Consider the following 18,337-nt stretch of genomic DNA (forward strand, 5'->3'; position numbering starts at 1 on the left):
TAAAAAAAAGTAGAAAGTTCTATCTTTCTTTGCCGACATCGATCAAAGAAAAAATACATACGGGCGGAATAGGAGTTTGGAACGATATGAAACAAAATGATGTGTATTCCAGTAAATTTCAATATATTGTAAACGAAAATTCAAAATCGCCCTGAAAAAAATTTAAGGAATTTGATTTTTGGTTGTCATTTTTTATTTTGTTTCTAATGGTTTGTGAAGTGGATTGTGATGGCACAATTCATCCATAAGGTTGTTTTTGGATGACATTCAAGTGATGGTTTTTAATTCTTATGAATTTTATTACTCACATTTTGATCACTACAATATTTAGTACTTGTTTGTTTTATTTAAAGTATTTTTTATGATTTTTATTTATTTTATTTAAAAATAAATTTTTAAATTGTAATAAAATAATCGGTTAATTCTCCTAAAATCCCTATTTTGCAAATTATTTTCCTGGTCAGTTCATATTCATATATTTGTTCTTTGTAACTCCTTATTTATTCTTCACAACTCCCCATTAATATGTTACAAATTTTCACCTATAAACTTCCAATTTTGCCCTCAAAATAATATTTCATTTATAATTCTATATACCTAATCTAACCTAGAACCCTTGATTTATGCACACAATTATCAATTTTATTATTATTATTATTATTATTATTATTATTATTAATATTATTATTATTATTATTTTCACAAAATGATGAGGAACGATACAGAATGTTCGAAGTACATGTTCATTAACTTATTAATACTTTATTCAATCAAAAATTGATATTCTTTATAAATATTTTGTATTAAAATTTAATAGTTGTGGACATTTAAATATTTTAATATTCTATTTATTGTTTAACAGTATTTGTAAAATTGAGTATTACATACATTAATATTTTCTATAAATATTTTGTATTATTATTTAATGGTTGCAAATATATATATTTTTTAAATTATTTATTTTTCATATTTTTATGTATCTACTTATTTGTTTATTTTTTAATAGTAAACAATTTAAATTATATGATAGAATTAAGGGTTATATGTGAAGATAACAAACAAAAATTGAAGTTAATATAGGCATGCATCCTAATAATTTATCTTTTTTTCTTCACTTTTCAGAAAACAACACATTAGGGTGTGTTTGTTTGAGGGTTTGGATTTTGAGTTGGGATTTGAATAGTAAAAATTTTGAATTTGAATAGTTGTATGATGATATAAATAGGTGTTGATGTGATGTTTTGAATGTAAAATTGATTTTTACTATAATATAAAAAATGGAAAATAGATGTTTGATTCGATGTTTTTGGGGGGAAAAAATTGGATGAATAGTAAAAATCCAAACAAATCCCTCAAACAAACACACCAATATATATCTTTTATTATTTATATTATATCATAAATTATTTTGATTTTGAAAATGTCAAATTAAAGATTTATTTATATAATATTAAATAATCATTTCAATTTAAATTTGTATTATTATTATCAAAATACACACAAAAACACAACCAAACCAATTCAATCTTAAAACTTATTTTTACGGGAATTGTTTTATGTGTGTTTGGAAATATATTTTTTAATGTATACAAAATTATGTTAATACTATAAAAATAATTTTTATATTATGTATCAAAAATTATATTAATATTATAAAAAATGCAAATACTTTACGTCAAATTATTATTATTATTTTTTAAGTGAATAAATTAATATTATAGATATTGTATTAATATGTGAATATTGTATCTTTTTAGTACTCTCTCCATCCAAGTTATCATGTCCATATTGTCCCACTATCACATTCATGTTACTTTCCGGAAAAAATACACTTTAATCTAATTTTAAATTTTTTAATTTATAATTTCTTTAATTTTATATTGTCCCACATCACATTCATGTCACTTTCCAAAAAAATATACATTTTAATTTCATGTTAAATTTTATAATTTATAATTTCTTTAATTTTAATTGAATTGATTGATTATCTTAATTTTAATTTACTGATTATATCCTTTTAAATTTCAGTATCTACGTGGACAAAAAAATTTATATCTAAAGTAATGTGGATATAGAAAAAAATAATATTTATAAAAGTATAGTAAAACCCAAAAATAAGTGAACAAACCCCCCAATATATATCCTACTATAATTTATTTTTCTTTCCAAAAACACATATTTTATTCAATATATTCCTCTATTATAGTCTATCTATTTTTAGTAAGTGTTATCCTCATGAATATTAAAAATAACATTTACATCTTACCTATTATTACAGCACTATATTACAAAACATCCATTGTGATAAAATGGTTCATTTATCTGTCTATTGTATCCCATAGATATAAAACATTAATATTCCAAAATTTAAGTGCAAAAAGTAAATAAACACTTGATACGAGGCAGAGATTATATTATATTACAAAATTAGATTTTGTGCTAATCCGGCTAAATATACTGATTTGATCGGTTAGCATATATATTATATGGGTGACCAGTATATATTTATATATATATCAACATATGTTGTATATATATATATATAAAACATGAGTTACAATATACTATAATAAATACTCCCTCCGTTCCATAAATATAGTCTTAATTAGGTTGAATACGAGATTTAAAAAATATTGATATTATATTGACAGTAGGTAAAAAATATAGATAAAAGACCTTGTGAATGTATTAGTGTAAAAAATAGTGACAATTGTCTAATAAAAATGAAAAAAATAGGGATAGTTTTACGGTGATATGATTATTTATGAAAATAAGACTATTGTTTTGGGACGGACAAAAATGGTAAACAAGACTATTTGTATTAGGATGGATGGGGTATATTGAAATATACATAATTATATGTTGATGACCTATCAAATCAGCGTCCATACAGCTGATCCGATCAAATCAACATCATGTTGTAGAATTGATCATACAGTTGATCCATGCTCTTAACTCATATATCAATTTAGATAACATCACACTAATTTATAATTCAAAATTTTCTATTTTCAACATAAAAAATAAAAAATAAAAAACCAACAAAAAAAAATATCACATCAATATATATATATATATATATATCATATCAAACACAACCAAACTACTCCCATCATAGCTTCTTTTCTTTTTTTTTTTTTCTAAGGCAAAAATTTGCAAAAACCAGAAAGGTAGTCTATATCAACTATGATCTAACATTATCCAGGAAAATGGACAACATCATATTCATAGGTGCAAGCAAAAAAAATAGGCACCCCCCTTTAAGAATACAAAGATTCCATTTACAGAAACTTACCGGAATTTCACTGTGTTGTCGAGATCACATATCTACATAATCCGGTGAAAGAATTGTCCTATATAGCTCCTTTAAATTTGCTAATACATGCCGTGGTCCTAAGCTCTTGGCACCGATGAAATTTAAGAGCTGCTCCAAATCCTGCATTAACATTTCATCAATACATCGTAAGAGCTATTCAAATTAGGCAGCAGTATATTATAATAAATCAAGAATACAGAGACAAGTATGTGAAAGGATCCATCCTATTTTAAAATAACCAGAGATTGGAAATATGTGAACTTAAACAGCTCAATGAGAGCTAACAAAAATCACTCAAGAGGACAAAATTAGCATCAAGCAAATGAGAAAATTAATCATGGACCCGTTGGGGTTATATAAAAGAGGTTCGAAACTAATTTAAAGTTGGGGCATTATAGGATATTATGGTTTGTTTAGTTGTGTTTTCATTTTTCCATTTTTAATATCTATTCTATTTCCCTCCTAAAATATCACTATCATGCATTAATTCTTTAAATTACATACAAAAGTATTTTTTTATTTAAAACATTACATCAAATACCTATTTATATCATATAAACAATTATTACAATACAAAAATTTTACTATTTCAAAAAAAAAAAAAAAAAAAAAAGCACCCCAAAACACAACTAGTCAAACCCTACCCATATTCATTTACATCCCTTTAATAAGATATTACTTCCTGCTACAGTTTTTCTTGAGTGAGTAAATAACTAAATAATTGATAGTTGAATATATAATAATTTTCGTCAAGATGTATCAGGGATTTGAGGTTGTTTCATTATTGATTGTTGTGTTCTCACTCTATATCTTATTGTGTTCTTTATTTTAATGAGAAAACACCCTGCAGATTCTAGCAAGTGTAACTAACCTTAATACTAAATTATGCCTATACGCCTAGTAATGCAAACAACATAGAAAAAGTCAGAATTGCAGTGACGTGATTCCTAAGAAGGACAAGAATTATATGTTATAGTACTACTTTCAATGCATGAAAAAATGTTTGTGTAATTATAATGCTAATTTACAATCTATTAATTAGGAATAATATGCCTATCTTCATACGATTATAGGCCTAACTATAGTAGGATACAAACAAAAAATCCCTAAAAAGTCTTACCCTGATCTTATTCTAATTATTCTGTCTACATTAATCCCTACTCATATAGTCAACAATAATTTTCATATAATTTCACTCGGAAAACAGTTTCCAAATCAATAAATTACTGTTAGTATATAATATCAGGTCAGGGAGCAGACTAAAGCATCACAACTAAATTAAGAACCACAAAATCAGTTTTCTTGTGTTATGGAAACCAATTATACATGCTATGAAAACAATAGCAACTATATATTCTCTATTGAAAACATCACATTCATATCTATTTTTCAATTAAAATATGACATCAAAAGTTCAAAACCTACTTTCCAATTCAAAAACATCACTCCCAACACAGATTTTCCACTAAAAAACATCACATCCACAACCTATTTTTTAGTATACATTCTACTATTCCTAAAGTAACTCAAATCAACAAAAATGCCTGACAACGCAAACAAGCAGAATCAGACGCATGTACTAAATGAAAAAGATAATGTTAATAAGATCTTCAAATACTTGTGAGACTACTGAAAAAATACAAAAATTGTCAATGGCACGCACCTTGTTTAGCAAGAATACAGCATAAGCTGCCCTCGTTGAGTCTTGTCTTTCAATAAAGAGTGGAAATTCCACAAGCTTGATACTTGTTGAAGTTGTTGAATCGGTGCTGGAAGATGCAGAAGACTCAATGGATGGGGAATAGTCACGTATATATGAATGAGACCCTCCTAAGCGTATTGGATAACGCAAAGGAACTAGCAGATACGACCCGATAAGTGAAACGGCCTGCAAAGCAGACCCACTGTCGTGATTAAGAAATATTAGTTTAGTAATAGAACACTGACAGATTGCATAATCAAAAAGATATATGCATGAGACGATGTTGTAAATACAAGCTCGCCAATTTCACACTAACCACAGATACTTGGTAAAATGTATGAGTAAATTCCAATCCAATTTTTAGATATTAAAACAAAAGAGGAACACACATGGGCTACATATCCCAGCGCAGTTGAAGTTCGTTGGACCTCCTTCTTGTCAGCGAAAAAACTCATCTTTGTAAAAGGGACCACTGTAAGATGCAGACCTGAGATTGTCAATATACCTTGGTCGTGCATTTTTGATCCATCAGGAACACCTGAAAATTAGCAGCAAGAGGCATAATATTTTAGAACTGTAAATAGCATTCCCCAGAGACATCAGATTAATATGCAACTTGAAATAATGTTCGCTGTGTCAACTAAGTCATGAAGCACGAATACCATTTAGTCTTGAAGACAATTTCTTGAAAGAATCAAGTTGCAGTATAGAAACAGTTCTAATTTATCTGAGAAATTTTTTAAGCAAGCAGCCATTATGGTGGAACGTCATACACGTATCCCAACTGAAGAAAATGATTCAACATAGTCAATGCCATAGACATTGGGAAATCCCTTGGAATTTGGGCAAGCGCGCCACTTGGATTGCCACTGGGACCAAAACTCAACAACATCAACACTGATTATTAAGTTTTTTAGGCTTAATATATTTCTGAAAAGCTGGTTTGAGAAAATTGTAAAGATAAGGAAAGCCAATGGTAGAATATCACATGTGCAAGCACAAACAAGCATGTACGGCAACAAAACTTGTCTATCTTCTGATTCTTTTGTATTGTAGCTAAAGCTTATTTCCTTATCAATAAAATTAATTTACTCTCCAAAACAAGGCCCAAAAAAAACTTGGAAATACTGTAATTTTTTCATTTGAAGATAGAATAACATTATCAAAATCAAAGGAAGTACAATACATATAATGGCCATGCTATTCCAATTGTAAAGAAGATACAAGATATAAAATCTATGGGAGACATGAAATATTCAAGTTTACATTAAGTATCAAAGTACTAGAGAAATATCACTAAACAGTATCTCAACTAAGCAGTTAGAATTACCTGACTTAATATTGCTACTGAATGATTCAAGCTCTTGCACAGGAGCCTTTCTGATCACAATCTTCACTGGGTACAACATGGAAACCTGTGAAACCATTAACTGCTGCCTCTTTCTCAATATTTTCTGCAATCTTTTAAGACGACCATATCCTTGTTCTCCAGAAATTGACCTACTTGAATCCTGCAATGGATAAATGTGATCTAAAAAATGTGGAAGCTGAAAATTATATTGCATAACCATTCACTAGAAGCAAAGCAAAGAAAGAGGAAATATACTAAACGATCAGCATCTTATATGAATGTGTGTTTGAGCCAAATATGTTTGTAGGAAAAACGTGAACATTTGAAACATGGGCTTCTCTAAGGGTGTGTTCGTTTATAAAATGTTATCAAATATCAACTATTCATAAAAAAATTTCCTCCAAAAAACATCAAAACAAACACCCACCTGTTTTTCACTTTTTATATCATACTCCAAATCAATTTTATATTTAAAACATCATATATACTTATTTATATCACAAAAAATTCAAAACTTTTACAATTCAAATCTCAAATCAAAATCCAATCCCCCAAACAAATTCACCCTAAGTGGCTTTTCTACAACTGTGAGGCTTGAATCCAATATTTTTAAAGAAAATATGGGCATTTTTCTTGAACATCTAACATCCGCTGTTTTTCCTAAAATGCCAATGTGGGAATCTACTGAGTCTACTTTCCATTCATTGTCTACGTTAATACGAACAGTCTGACGCTCAATCAACTGACTTTTCTCAATTGCACTTACATTCAAACATGGGCTTGATTTTTTTTTTATTTTTTTTCTTTTATTTATTTATAATTTTCTTTTAACCTTATAATCTAAGAGACCTCAAGTCGCTGTTGTTACCCAAACGTATACTCCTTTCTTGTAACTTTAGACTCCACACGCATGTCAAATACTTGTGAATCTTCAAGACTAGAATCAGCTGTAAATGGATTCCAAAGCCATATGGCCTGAATTATAAGGACAGGACGACAGGTTTTGAGTTGTCTTGCGGAATACTCCAATTGCATATTTACCCGGGAAAGAATAAGAGAATTGAAACCAAAACTACCTTGATCCAACTATCCATAGATATTGAGATGTTGATCTGTTAATCTATAGTAAAGAAATTCACTAAAACGTTACTCCAGAATATAGTAATCCAAAGATTGATTATGAATGATACAATAATTTTAGGAAAAGGGGTTTAATTTTATATACCCAATAAAAAAATAGAACACTTAATAAATTGCTACTCCAATGCTAAAATATAGAGAGCGAATAAAATTGTAACTATAAATATAAAGTGGCAACAAAACTATAATACAGTTTTAAAAACCAAATAAGTAACTTTAAAATATGCACGACATCCATAAATCATTGCATGCTGATTTAACTCTCGAACACTACATTTCAAGTTGAATATTGGTAATGAGGGAAAATATTGAACTCAGTGCACCATGGCTTTAACAGCACCTAAACTTAACTATGATCTCCATATGCTAACAACATTTATCTTTGTCATCAACATTAACTAATACTAGTAATCACACCAGATTAAATCAATAAACTAAAAGCACCAAGAGAGTATGTAAAAATGGAACCAATACAAAACCTAAGAGTTGAGAAACTATATAGAAGTAATATAAATAAATAAAATCCTGGAGTTAAACAGCCAACAAACCTCTTCTAAATTGTAACACTAGTGATTGTTTCCCACATTTCATCCGCATGTGATGGCAAGCAGCTTCTCTTATATGATTTGTTGACAATAGTTTTTAGGTTTTGGGGGAAAAAATAGGTTTGATGCAAATGGACTAATGTAAAAAGAAGAAAGATACATGGATAAAGCAAAATAGACCAGCTGAGAAGTGTGACGTAGCACCTTAACAGTCACAAAATTACAAACCGGGTATTTTATTAGACACCTCAAAAACAAATAGTAGCTAATGTATACCTGCAAACGCTTGTTGGCCTCAGAAAGAGAACTTCCTGCAACCAATAAAGACCTAATTTCTGTACCAAGTTGTTCTTCCTGCTTTCTTACTTTCTCCTGCACAACCTTGGAATGCATTGACATTTTTCCCATCACCAACTTACGAGATTCCAATTTTTCCAGCATTATATCAAGCTCATTTGACCGACTCAACGATTCAGCATCTTTCTGTAAGGGCATCACATCATCTATTAAAGAAGATGAAAATTGAACATAACACCTCACATAACCACCATAGCATTGTTATATGATTTATTAATCATCAAGGGAACTACTTCTTTAAAAATCGTACTTAATTGCTTGTATATTCACTACAAACCGACATTAGAATTGGGGCAACTTCCAACTATAACCAAGTTCAATTTTGTGCACATCATAATCTCTTTAAAATAATTTTGCACATCAAATAGCAATTTTATTGACTTTCAAAGCCCATTAAAAATGCATTCCATATCATTTCAACTTCAAACAGAATATCATTCTCTTCGAAATGTAGATTATGCAGTTAAGCTCAACACAAGGGATTGAATCACACTAATGCAAATCAATTACTATATGAACAGAAAAAAAAAATGCAAACCCCTCACATATAAAGTCTTAAAACCCTCCAAGTCTTATATATGTGTGTGTATAGATATATATATATATATGTATGATATAAACTTCTTACTTCAATCAAGGGCTCGAGCTTCTCTTTAAGGACCGATTTCTTCTTGTTGGCTTCCTCAAGAGCAGTTGTCAAGCTGCACAAGCGTGCGAGCTCCTGTTCATAATCCTCCCATTCTACAACCTGCACGCTGTTCTTCTCCTGTCCTGCACGCGTCACCTTCACACCCGAATACTTGGCCGACTCCATTCACAAGCAAGGATTAAAGAATTAATAGCGCAAGATCCTCTCAATTTCAACGGGGAAAAGAGATTGCCATCCGTACAGCTCCGATTCACCATCATACTCCGGCAAGCTTCAATCTAGCCTTCATGGAAGGAGAAGGCCCGAGTTGCAGAAAAACCACAGAAGAGGGGAAGAATCCTTTACCAGAGAGGTGTCTTTTACAGGGGAAAAACTCTGTTGAAAATTTTATTCTCCATTACACTCGTAATTAAAAAAATTGCAGTTACATAGACATGATCCACACAAGGTAAGGAGTGTGTGCGCAAAGTTACGATTAAATTCTAACAAAGTTCATATTGTCCCGATTGCTTTTCACTCATTCCAATCACAATAAAAAAATCCAAATTCGAGGTGCATAGAGTCACAAGAAAGTTCATCTTGTCCTAACTGCTTTCCAATTCCAATCCTATAAACAAAATAGCCCCAAAAAAATCCGAAAAAAATCAAAAGAAAAAAAGAAATACTGTACAAGAAAATAGACCCGGAAGAAACCCTATTTCAATACCTGCCCGAGTAAATCAGAACTGAATAAGTTGAAATCACAACTGAATACATCAAAATCGGAAACAATGAAAAAATCGAAATGAAAAAAGTTTCATTCCAAAGGCACCCACCCATCAATCAATTGGAACTACTCCAAACAAACACAATACATAAAATTATTAGAGATTGGAGTATTACCTGAATTCCGCAAGCAACGACGACGAGCGTGAGAAAAAATTTTCAATTTGAAGAAGCGACCGACGGATTTTGGAGCGAGGAAACGACGAGGAAGAAATTTCTGGGTGCGGAACGAATTGGGAATTTAATCTGATTTCTTGTTTTTTTTATTATAATTGTTGAAAAAGTGCTTTTGGATTATTTATTTATTTATTTATTTATTTGATTAAAATAATTAGATTTAATTAATATTTTAATTTAATTTAATTTATAGTTTGTTCGTTTATTATTAGTTCCTCCGTCTACCTATAAAATTAGAAATTATTTCACTAAAGAAGTGTTGATGAACTATATAAAATTGGTCGATGGAAAAAATATTAAATAAGAAAAAGATTAATTTTGTAGAAAAATTAGAAAAATGAATTAATTTTGTGGAGTAATAATTAAGTTTTTTTAATTTATAAAATTAATATTTATATATATTGTTTATTGTATATATTTAAAATTATTAGAACAAATCCTAATATTATTGAAGATAATTTATTTTTCAAATATTTTTTTTTATATATAATCTATAATACTTTTTTCTATAACTATGAATGTATTCATTTTATTATTTTAACATGTCAACTCTCAATATCTCTTTTTAGTAAGTATACTTATTATTTAATAAAAATAGTTTTATATTTTACATAATATTAAAAGGAAAAATATTATAAAAAAAGTAAGGGATGGTCCGGTAATGCAGGGATTGGACTTGTGACCGTGAGGTTATGGATGTTCGCCTAGTGTGACTTTTCTGTCGAACCTGATTTGCAGGGTATTAGGTTCGGCAGAGAGTTTACTCAGTGCGCACTTTCAGATAGTGGCTGCGGGTTTCCTAGTCATCCCAAAAAGAAAAATACTATAAAAAGTAAATAGTTTTAAGAGCAAAATTTTTTTTTATCTATCTTTCTATTACTCCGTCCGTCCCAAAAATATAGTCTTATTGTGTTGTCCACGATATTTAAGGAATATTGATATTATATTGGTAGTCGGTAAAAAATATAGATAAAAGACTTTTTTGTCTTGTAAGTGTATTAGTGTAAAAAGAAGTGACAATTGTGCAATAAAAAAAATATGGGTAGTTTTATCGTGATATGATTATTTATGAAAACAATACTATTGTTTTGAGACGGACAAAAATGGTAAAAAAGACTATTATATTGGAACGGAGGGAATAGTACATCTTTGTTAAAGATATATGGATTGATTAGTAAAAATAATAATTTGTAATTGTTATATTTAGCTTATGCATGAAATTTGAGATATTGTATAATTAAGAAGTAATTAAGAAGTGTATTAATAAAAATAATTATAGATTAATATGAATAAATAGTTTAATTAAAATAAAAAATTATTAATTATTAATTTTAAAATATGAATTGATGGTATAATTATATTTTCAAATAAATAAAAGAACAAATCACATGCGACAGACAAAAATAGAAATATCGACAAATTAAGTAGAACGGAAGGAGTATGTCATTACATATTATTGTCATCCATGTATAATATAATTAGGCCTATAATTTTATAATTATTTGATGTAAAATAAATAAATATTGATATAATATTTAAATATATTTAACTTTATATAATAATAAAATAAAATAATATATATTTAATTTAATATTTTAAATATAAAACTACTTTTTAATAAATGATAAATAAAAACAGAACAAAAGAAATAGAGTAAAAACTAATTTAAAGAGGTCTCAAAATTCCTTATTTTCTAATTTTATGTTTGTTTGGTTCTGATTGAAATTTTGAAATAAGAGTGTTTATTTGAAATTTTATTTAAATAATATTTTGTAAAAAAAAATACTTCCTCTGTCCCGGAACAAGGGTGACATTTGCTTTTTGCAAGTAGATTTTTGAATATTAGTATTATAATGGATTGTAGTGAAAATGACGAAAATATCCCTATTTGTATTGTGTAATATAAAAGTAATGATATTTGTGTAATATAGTGTAAGTTTGAAGTGTATTTATTATGTTAAGTAGGTAGTACAATTACTAAATTAGGAAATTGTAACCTTGTTTTGAGACGAACGGAAATGAAAAATAGTAACCTTTCAATGGGACGAAGAGAATATTATATATTTATTGAAAATTGTGCTGATGAATAACGTTTATTTTTATTTGAAATGCTAAAAAACACTGAAAATTCCTCCAAATGCAATTTAGGGTCTGAGTGTTTGGATTCTGAGTTGAGATTTGAATAAAGTTATGAATTGGAATAGTTGTACGATGTGATTTAAATATGTGTTAATATGGTATGTTTAATATAAAATTATTTTTTAGTATAATATAAAAAATAAATATTTGATGTGATGTTATTTGAGAAAAAAGTTTTTAGGAATAATGAATTTTTGGGAAAATCTCATAAACAATGTTTTGGGAAACATCTAGAATTTCAACTATTCACCAAGGGTGTGTTTTTTTTTTATGAGATTGGAAAAAAATTGACTTGATTGAATTTGGTAGGAGAATAATGTTTTATGAGATATTTTGTGAGTAGAAAAAATATATATTTTTTTTTCGAAAAATATAGAATCAAAATAGTAAAATTTGAGGAAACTTTGCTAAAGAAACTGCCCCAAATTTTTTCCTAAGAAAAATCAAATCAAATAGATATTTGTGATATTTTATACTCCATTCATCAAATAATAAACTTTTTTTTATTTTGTTATTTTATTTGTCAAAAGATAAAACTTATTATTTTTTTTTAAAAAAAATAAAAGTAACTATTACAACTAAAAATATCAAAATATTCTTACTCTTTACTTTTTCACATTATTTTTACTTTTAATACCAATGATAAAATAAATATTACACTACTTTATTACATTACACGTCTATAAAATACTAATTTACCTTAATTGATGGAAAGTCACTAATTGAGGCAAAAGTCATTGTAAATGTTTTTAAAAATCTGCGAATTCTCACATTATTAAAAATAAAAATAAAAAGTCTTGGTTGGGTGCCGCGTGGGCATTTTCGATGCCAAGAAAACCAATTGTGGAACTAGAAAAATAAATGATAAAAATAATAATTACAAAACTAGAAAAATAAATTTCGCAACAAATTATTATTCCAAGTGTCATTTGGCGTACCACACAAGCATCTTCGGCGCCGAAGAACTAAATTTGTAAAAAAATCTAGTTAAATTACTACTTCAATACAAACATTAATTGCGAGAGTAAAAAATAAAATAAAATAATACTCCCTCCGTCCAATTTCTATTGTCCTAAAGTATATTTGTTCGGTTTTTTAGTTAATTGTCTTTTTGTCATGAATTGACAAATTTGTCTTTAATTGTATGGTAGATATGAAAAGTAATAAATGAATGAAGGATAAAAATGTAAAATTTGTGTTTAGAAAAAGAAATAGGACAATAATTGTTGGACGTCCAAAAGAATAAATAGGACATTAATTTGTAGACGGAGGGAGTAGTAATTTACTCAAAAAAAAACTTTGGGAACCAAAAGTGGAATTGAAATAGGACACTATACTTAAATCTTCAAAATTGAAATTAAAATAATAATAATAAAAGAATAAAATATATGTTTATAATATATATATGCTTTTTTTTTTCTTTCTTTTTTCTTTATTTCTTCTTTAAAAAAAAATAATTAATTGTTAAATTTGATATTATATATAAATTGAATATTCTTATAAATAATTGTGCAATTGCATATTTAAAAAATATAAAATAAAATTAAAAAAAAAAGGAATTGTAAAAGACCTCCTTATATATAGCTAAAAAAAAATGAAAAAAATTATCCCATAAAAAATAGCAGCAGGCATTGGTCACAAACAAACAAATCCTATACAAGTTGAAAAATACCTAGTCCACTTTTTTTTTTTTTTTTTTCAATAGTATGTCCACTTTTATTTTTTAATATGTTTATATTAAAAATATTATATCTTATCCAAAAAAAATCAAAATATAAGGTTTGTTCTTTTCGACGTAATTTTCAATATATATAATATAATATATTTTATCATTTTACAAAAATAATTAACATTATAATACTATCTTCATTCCACGTACCGTCTCTGCTACCGTGTCTGCTACATTATAGATACGGTATTTTAGGAGGGGTGTAATTAGTAGATAATTAAGAATGTATTAGTGGAAATAATTATCCGATAATATAAATAATTATAAATTAAGATTAAGATAACTAATTAGTTTAATTAAAATTTTAAAAAAAAAATTAAAAAGTTTAAAATGAGATTAAAATATGTAATTATTTTCCAAAAAAGGGAAAATGACATGATATGTGGGACGGACAGAAACGGCAACATGGACATAATATGTGTGACGGAGGGAGTATAAAATATTATATTTTCTATTATTTTTTTCATCCCAATGTTATTTTTTATTTTATTGATTAATAGAAATGTAAGTAGATTTTAATATTTTTATCCTTATAAATACAAAAAAAAATAAAGAATATTTTAGTATTTATATATTTGTTATTTTTATTGTAATAAAAGAATGATACTTTTAAATAAAATATACAAAATTAATAAAATAATATATTGAGGTGAGACAAATAAATAATTTTTTTATTACAAACAATTTTATATAAAAGAAAATGAATATATTAATTTTTTTACAAAATATTTATATTTAAATTATTTTAAAATAAAAATCAAAATAAATATAAAAACAAGAATATACTCTGAATTTGGCACGTGCTAACAAATTTATTTCGTTGCCAATTTGTTTCGAAACCGTTGAATATAATATAATATATATTATTAATAATATAATTCACTGTCTTTTGTCTGTATTTAAGCAATTATTATTTTTAATTTTTTTTCCACATTTTAAATATTGACACTATAATTTAAATGATTTATTTATTTATTTTTAAATTCCTGTTTTATTATTTTTACTTATTTAAATATCAAAATTTTATTTTTATTTCAACCATTGAAAAAACCCACTACACATTATACTCTTAAATTTAAATTTGCTTATTTATATTAATATCATTGTATTAGTTTATATATTAAGAGTAAAAGAGCATTTTACATACAAAAGTAACACTAATTATACTTAAAATACAACATTTATCAAATTTTATCAAAAAAAAAATTTAATAAATACTTTTGAAGTGGACCAAATAAGCATTTTATAATTATTTAAGATATTTCTTAATTTTTAGATAATGTAATTAACTTTTTATATTTCATCCGTCGTCCAATTGTGAATTTATTTGATCAGACAAGTTTTAAAAAATTAGATAAAAATAAAAAAATTTCCTTTTTAGAGTAAAAAAAAAAAAGAAAAACTCAAAAAATAGTACTCCCTCCGTCCCAAAACTATAGTCTGGGTCGTGTTTGACACGTGATTTAAAGAATATTGATATTATATTGGTAGTGGATGAAAAATATGGATAAAAGACTTTTTTGTCTTTGTGAGTATATTAGTGTAAAAAGTAGTGTCAATTGTGTAATAATAATGAAAAATTAATGGTAATTTTATAGTAATATGGTTATTTATGAAAATGAGACTATTGTTTTGAGACGAAAAATAATGGTAAATAGAACTATTGTATTGGGACGGAGGGAATATTTTTTTATTAAAAAAAAAATGAATACATTTAAATTTAAATGACAATAAAAAAAAAAATGGATAATAGAGAGTATCAAAATAATAATTTCAACTTAGGGGGCATTGGTACATGAAATAAAATTGCATAAATAGTTGTAGAAAATAGAATTACAAATAAAATGAATTAAGTAGATAATGAAAATAGATTGTTTTATTTGGTTATAAGAAAATTTCTATTAAGAAAAATAAATAAATAAATAGTTATCAATTATTTTTTGTATGCACATAAATAATGCATGAATTAGTTATTTAGATATATTAATTATTTTAATTTTAATTTATAATTATTTATATTATAAAATAATTATATTTATTAATATATTTTTAATTATTTATTAATTATAATTTTCTTAAATTTATATATTTAATAATAATAATAATAAATAACTATTAAGTTCTGAAAAATTTATTTAAAGCTGCCGACTATAAATTCCAGGCTATAAAATACTTTCTTCGTTCCACATACCGTGTCTGCTATACTGTAAACACGATATTTTAAGAGGAGTGTAATTAATAGATAATTAATAATGTATTAGTAAAAATAATTATCCTATAATATAAATAATTATAAATTAAGATTAAGATAACTAATTAGTTTAATTAAAATTAAAAAATTTAAAATGAGATTAAAATGTATAATTATTATTATTTTTTTTTAAAAAAAATGACATAGTATATGAAACGAACAGAAACAGCAATATGAATATGATATGTGGGATGAAAAGAATAATAATAATAATAATAATAATAGTAATAATAATAATAATAAAAAGCATATTCCAACAAGTGACGAAGGTTCCTTTTTGGCAACTTGGCATCAGAATATTCCCCCTCTAGCAAGGGTAATTTCGTAATTACACTTTAAAAAGTCAATTTTAAAATATATTTTAATTATCAACGCGTACTAAAAATAAACAAATATTTTTTAAAAAATAAATAAAATACATATTATCACTTATATTAGATGACATTTCTTTAGTTCGGGTTATCTTGTTTGTTTGGGGTTTTGAATTTTGAATTGGGATTTGAATAGTAAAAATTTTGAATTTGAATAGTTGTATGATGGATATAAATAGGTATTGGTTTGATGTTTTGAATGTCAAGTTGATTTTTAGTATAATATAAAAAATAAAAAATAAGTGTTTGATTTGATATTTTTGGAAAAAAAAATGGATGAATAGTATATTTAAAATCCAATCCCCCAAACAAACATACTCTTACATTATTTAGACACAAAATTAAATAATAATAATATTTTAATTAAAAAATAAAATAGATAAACCATGAAGTGAAATATTATAAAAAAATTTATGAATAATTAATTTAAAATAATGAAATAAATTATTAAAATTAATAATAAACTAGTTATTAATTACTAAATCAGGAGTAAAAAATTATAAATAGATAAAATACCGAAAACAAAATTTAGGTAGGTAATATTAAGTAAAATAATTTGAGATAATTTAAAGATTACATAATATGATTGAAGAGAAAAAATGAAATAATTTAAAAATTAAATAATATGATTGAAAAGAGAAATATATATTTTTTTATTTTTATTTTAATGATATAATAAAATCAAATGTATTACTCCCCCTTCCAGACTAATATGGATTATATTTGACACAAAATTTAAAGAATATTCAAATTATATTGACAGTGGTAAAAAGTATTAGCAATTGTGTAATAATAATAAAAAATAAAAATAATTTTATAGTAATATAATTATTTATAAAAATAAGACTATTATTTTGGGACGAATAAAAATATTAAACAAGACTATTCTATTGGGACGAATGAAGTATTATATATATATAAAAAAAATATTTTTCACTTTTCAATTAATTCCATCACAATTATTATCCCACTCAAATAAATATACATTTCATCAATACCCTAACTTAAAAATCACAATTATTTACACCCCATATATATAAACACCTAAATTACAATCTTATCCCTGACGTCCCCGATGCCTGCCACGTCACCACCACTCCTCACGCTAAACCTCAGCCGTCCGATCTGAGAAGTCCGACGCAAGCCGCGATGCAATCGCCGAATGATACATAGGCTCGTGAAACGACGACGTATCGCGGCTCATCCGCCGGAGCTGCCTCGCCTTCTCCTCCGTGAACGCCGCCGGCGCGAACCGACTCCTCTCCGGCCTCATGTCGCCGTCCGCTGCGGCGGCGCCGCCGCTCTTCTTCTCGCCGTCGTTCAGATAGTCCGGATCGGAGGAGAATCCGAAGATAGGCGACCACCACTTCGAAGACGAATTCCTCCTCGTCCGATCCGATTTCCGGTCATCCGCGGCGCTGACTCCTGCTCGCACGACCGCCGGACGGAAAATTAGAACGCCGGACGCCATTTTCGCAGGTGAGATTTCTTCTGAGATCTATCAATTTTGCAGAAAAGGAATTTTTCAATTGTGAATTGGGAAATTAGGGTAGAAGGGTGTTTTTTATAGACGCGGAGAAGCTGGTCGGTGGTCACGTGATCTCCATTGCGCTTTTTATTTATTTATTGACCCTTTCATCCCTATATTTTTTATATTTCTAATTTTAATCTTTCTAATTTGTTGTATTTACAAATTGGCCACTTGAAGTCAATTGACCATTTGGTCCCAAAATCCAATTATTTCAATGGAGAATACTCCTTTCGTCGGGCTTTCTTTTTATGTCATATTGCTAAGTACAAGACAAAAAAAATAAAATAAAATAGTTGTATTTTAATATAAAAAAA

The 18,337-nt window shown here is 26.8% G+C and overlaps 2 protein-coding genes across 3 annotated transcripts; both read right to left on the reverse strand.

Annotated features, from left to right (window-relative positions):
- Positions 1 to 3,105: 3,105 nt before the first annotated feature.
- LOC127239962 (uncharacterized) lies at positions 3,106 to 10,089 on the reverse strand. 2 transcript variants are annotated; one of them, XM_051258361.1, is made up of 7 exons: positions 9,943 to 10,089; positions 9,040 to 9,435; positions 8,331 to 8,537; positions 6,349 to 6,529; positions 5,408 to 5,556; positions 4,980 to 5,204; positions 3,108 to 3,436 (listed from the first exon to the last, which is right to left on the reverse strand). In XM_051258361.1, exons 2-7 carry the CDS (start codon positions 9,223 to 9,225, stop codon positions 3,320 to 3,322), a joined length of 1,065 nt encoding a protein of 354 aa, XP_051114318.1. In that variant the 5' UTR covers positions 9,226 to 9,435; positions 9,943 to 10,089; the 3' UTR covers positions 3,108 to 3,319. The 2 variants fall into 2 exon arrangements, with proteins under 2 accessions (XP_051114319.1, XP_051114318.1); XM_051258362.1 differs by lacking the exon at positions 9,943 to 10,089 and having other exon boundaries at positions 3,106 to 3,436; positions 8,331 to 8,557; positions 9,040 to 9,180.
- Positions 10,090 to 17,397: 7,308 nt separating this feature from the next.
- LOC127239840 (uncharacterized) lies at positions 17,398 to 18,042 on the reverse strand. The gene has a single exon (XM_051258182.1). It carries the CDS (start codon positions 17,961 to 17,963, stop codon positions 17,598 to 17,600), a length of 366 nt encoding a protein of 121 aa, XP_051114139.1. The 5' UTR covers positions 17,964 to 18,042; the 3' UTR covers positions 17,398 to 17,597.
- Between the last annotated feature and the right edge of the window lie 295 nt (positions 18,043 to 18,337).

This window comes from Andrographis paniculata, unplaced genomic scaffold (assembly GCF_009805555.1).
Source record: "Andrographis paniculata isolate CXL003 unplaced genomic scaffold, ASM980555v1 Contig78END, whole genome shotgun sequence".
NCBI classification, from domain to species: domain Eukaryota; kingdom Viridiplantae; phylum Streptophyta; class Magnoliopsida; order Lamiales; family Acanthaceae; genus Andrographis; species Andrographis paniculata.

Excerpts from the sequence above, each read along its gene's own strand:
- LOC127239962 (XM_051258361.1), bottom strand. The coding sequence starts at position 9,225 with ATGGAGTCGGCCAAGTATTCGGGTGTGAAGGTGACGCGTGCAGGACAG. Across the intron at positions 8,538-9,039 it reads AGCTCGAGCCCTTGATTGAA|AAAGATGCTGAATCGTTGAG; the intron begins GTAAGAAGTTTA and ends ATGCCCTTACAG. Across the intron at positions 3,437-4,979 it reads CTGTATTCTTGCTAAACAAG|GATTTGGAGCAGCTCTTAAA; the intron begins GTGCGTGCCATT and ends ATGTTAATGCAG.
- LOC127239840 (XM_051258182.1), bottom strand. The coding sequence starts at position 17,963 with ATGGCGTCCGGCGTTCTAATTTTCCGTCCGGCGGTCGTGCGAGCAGGA.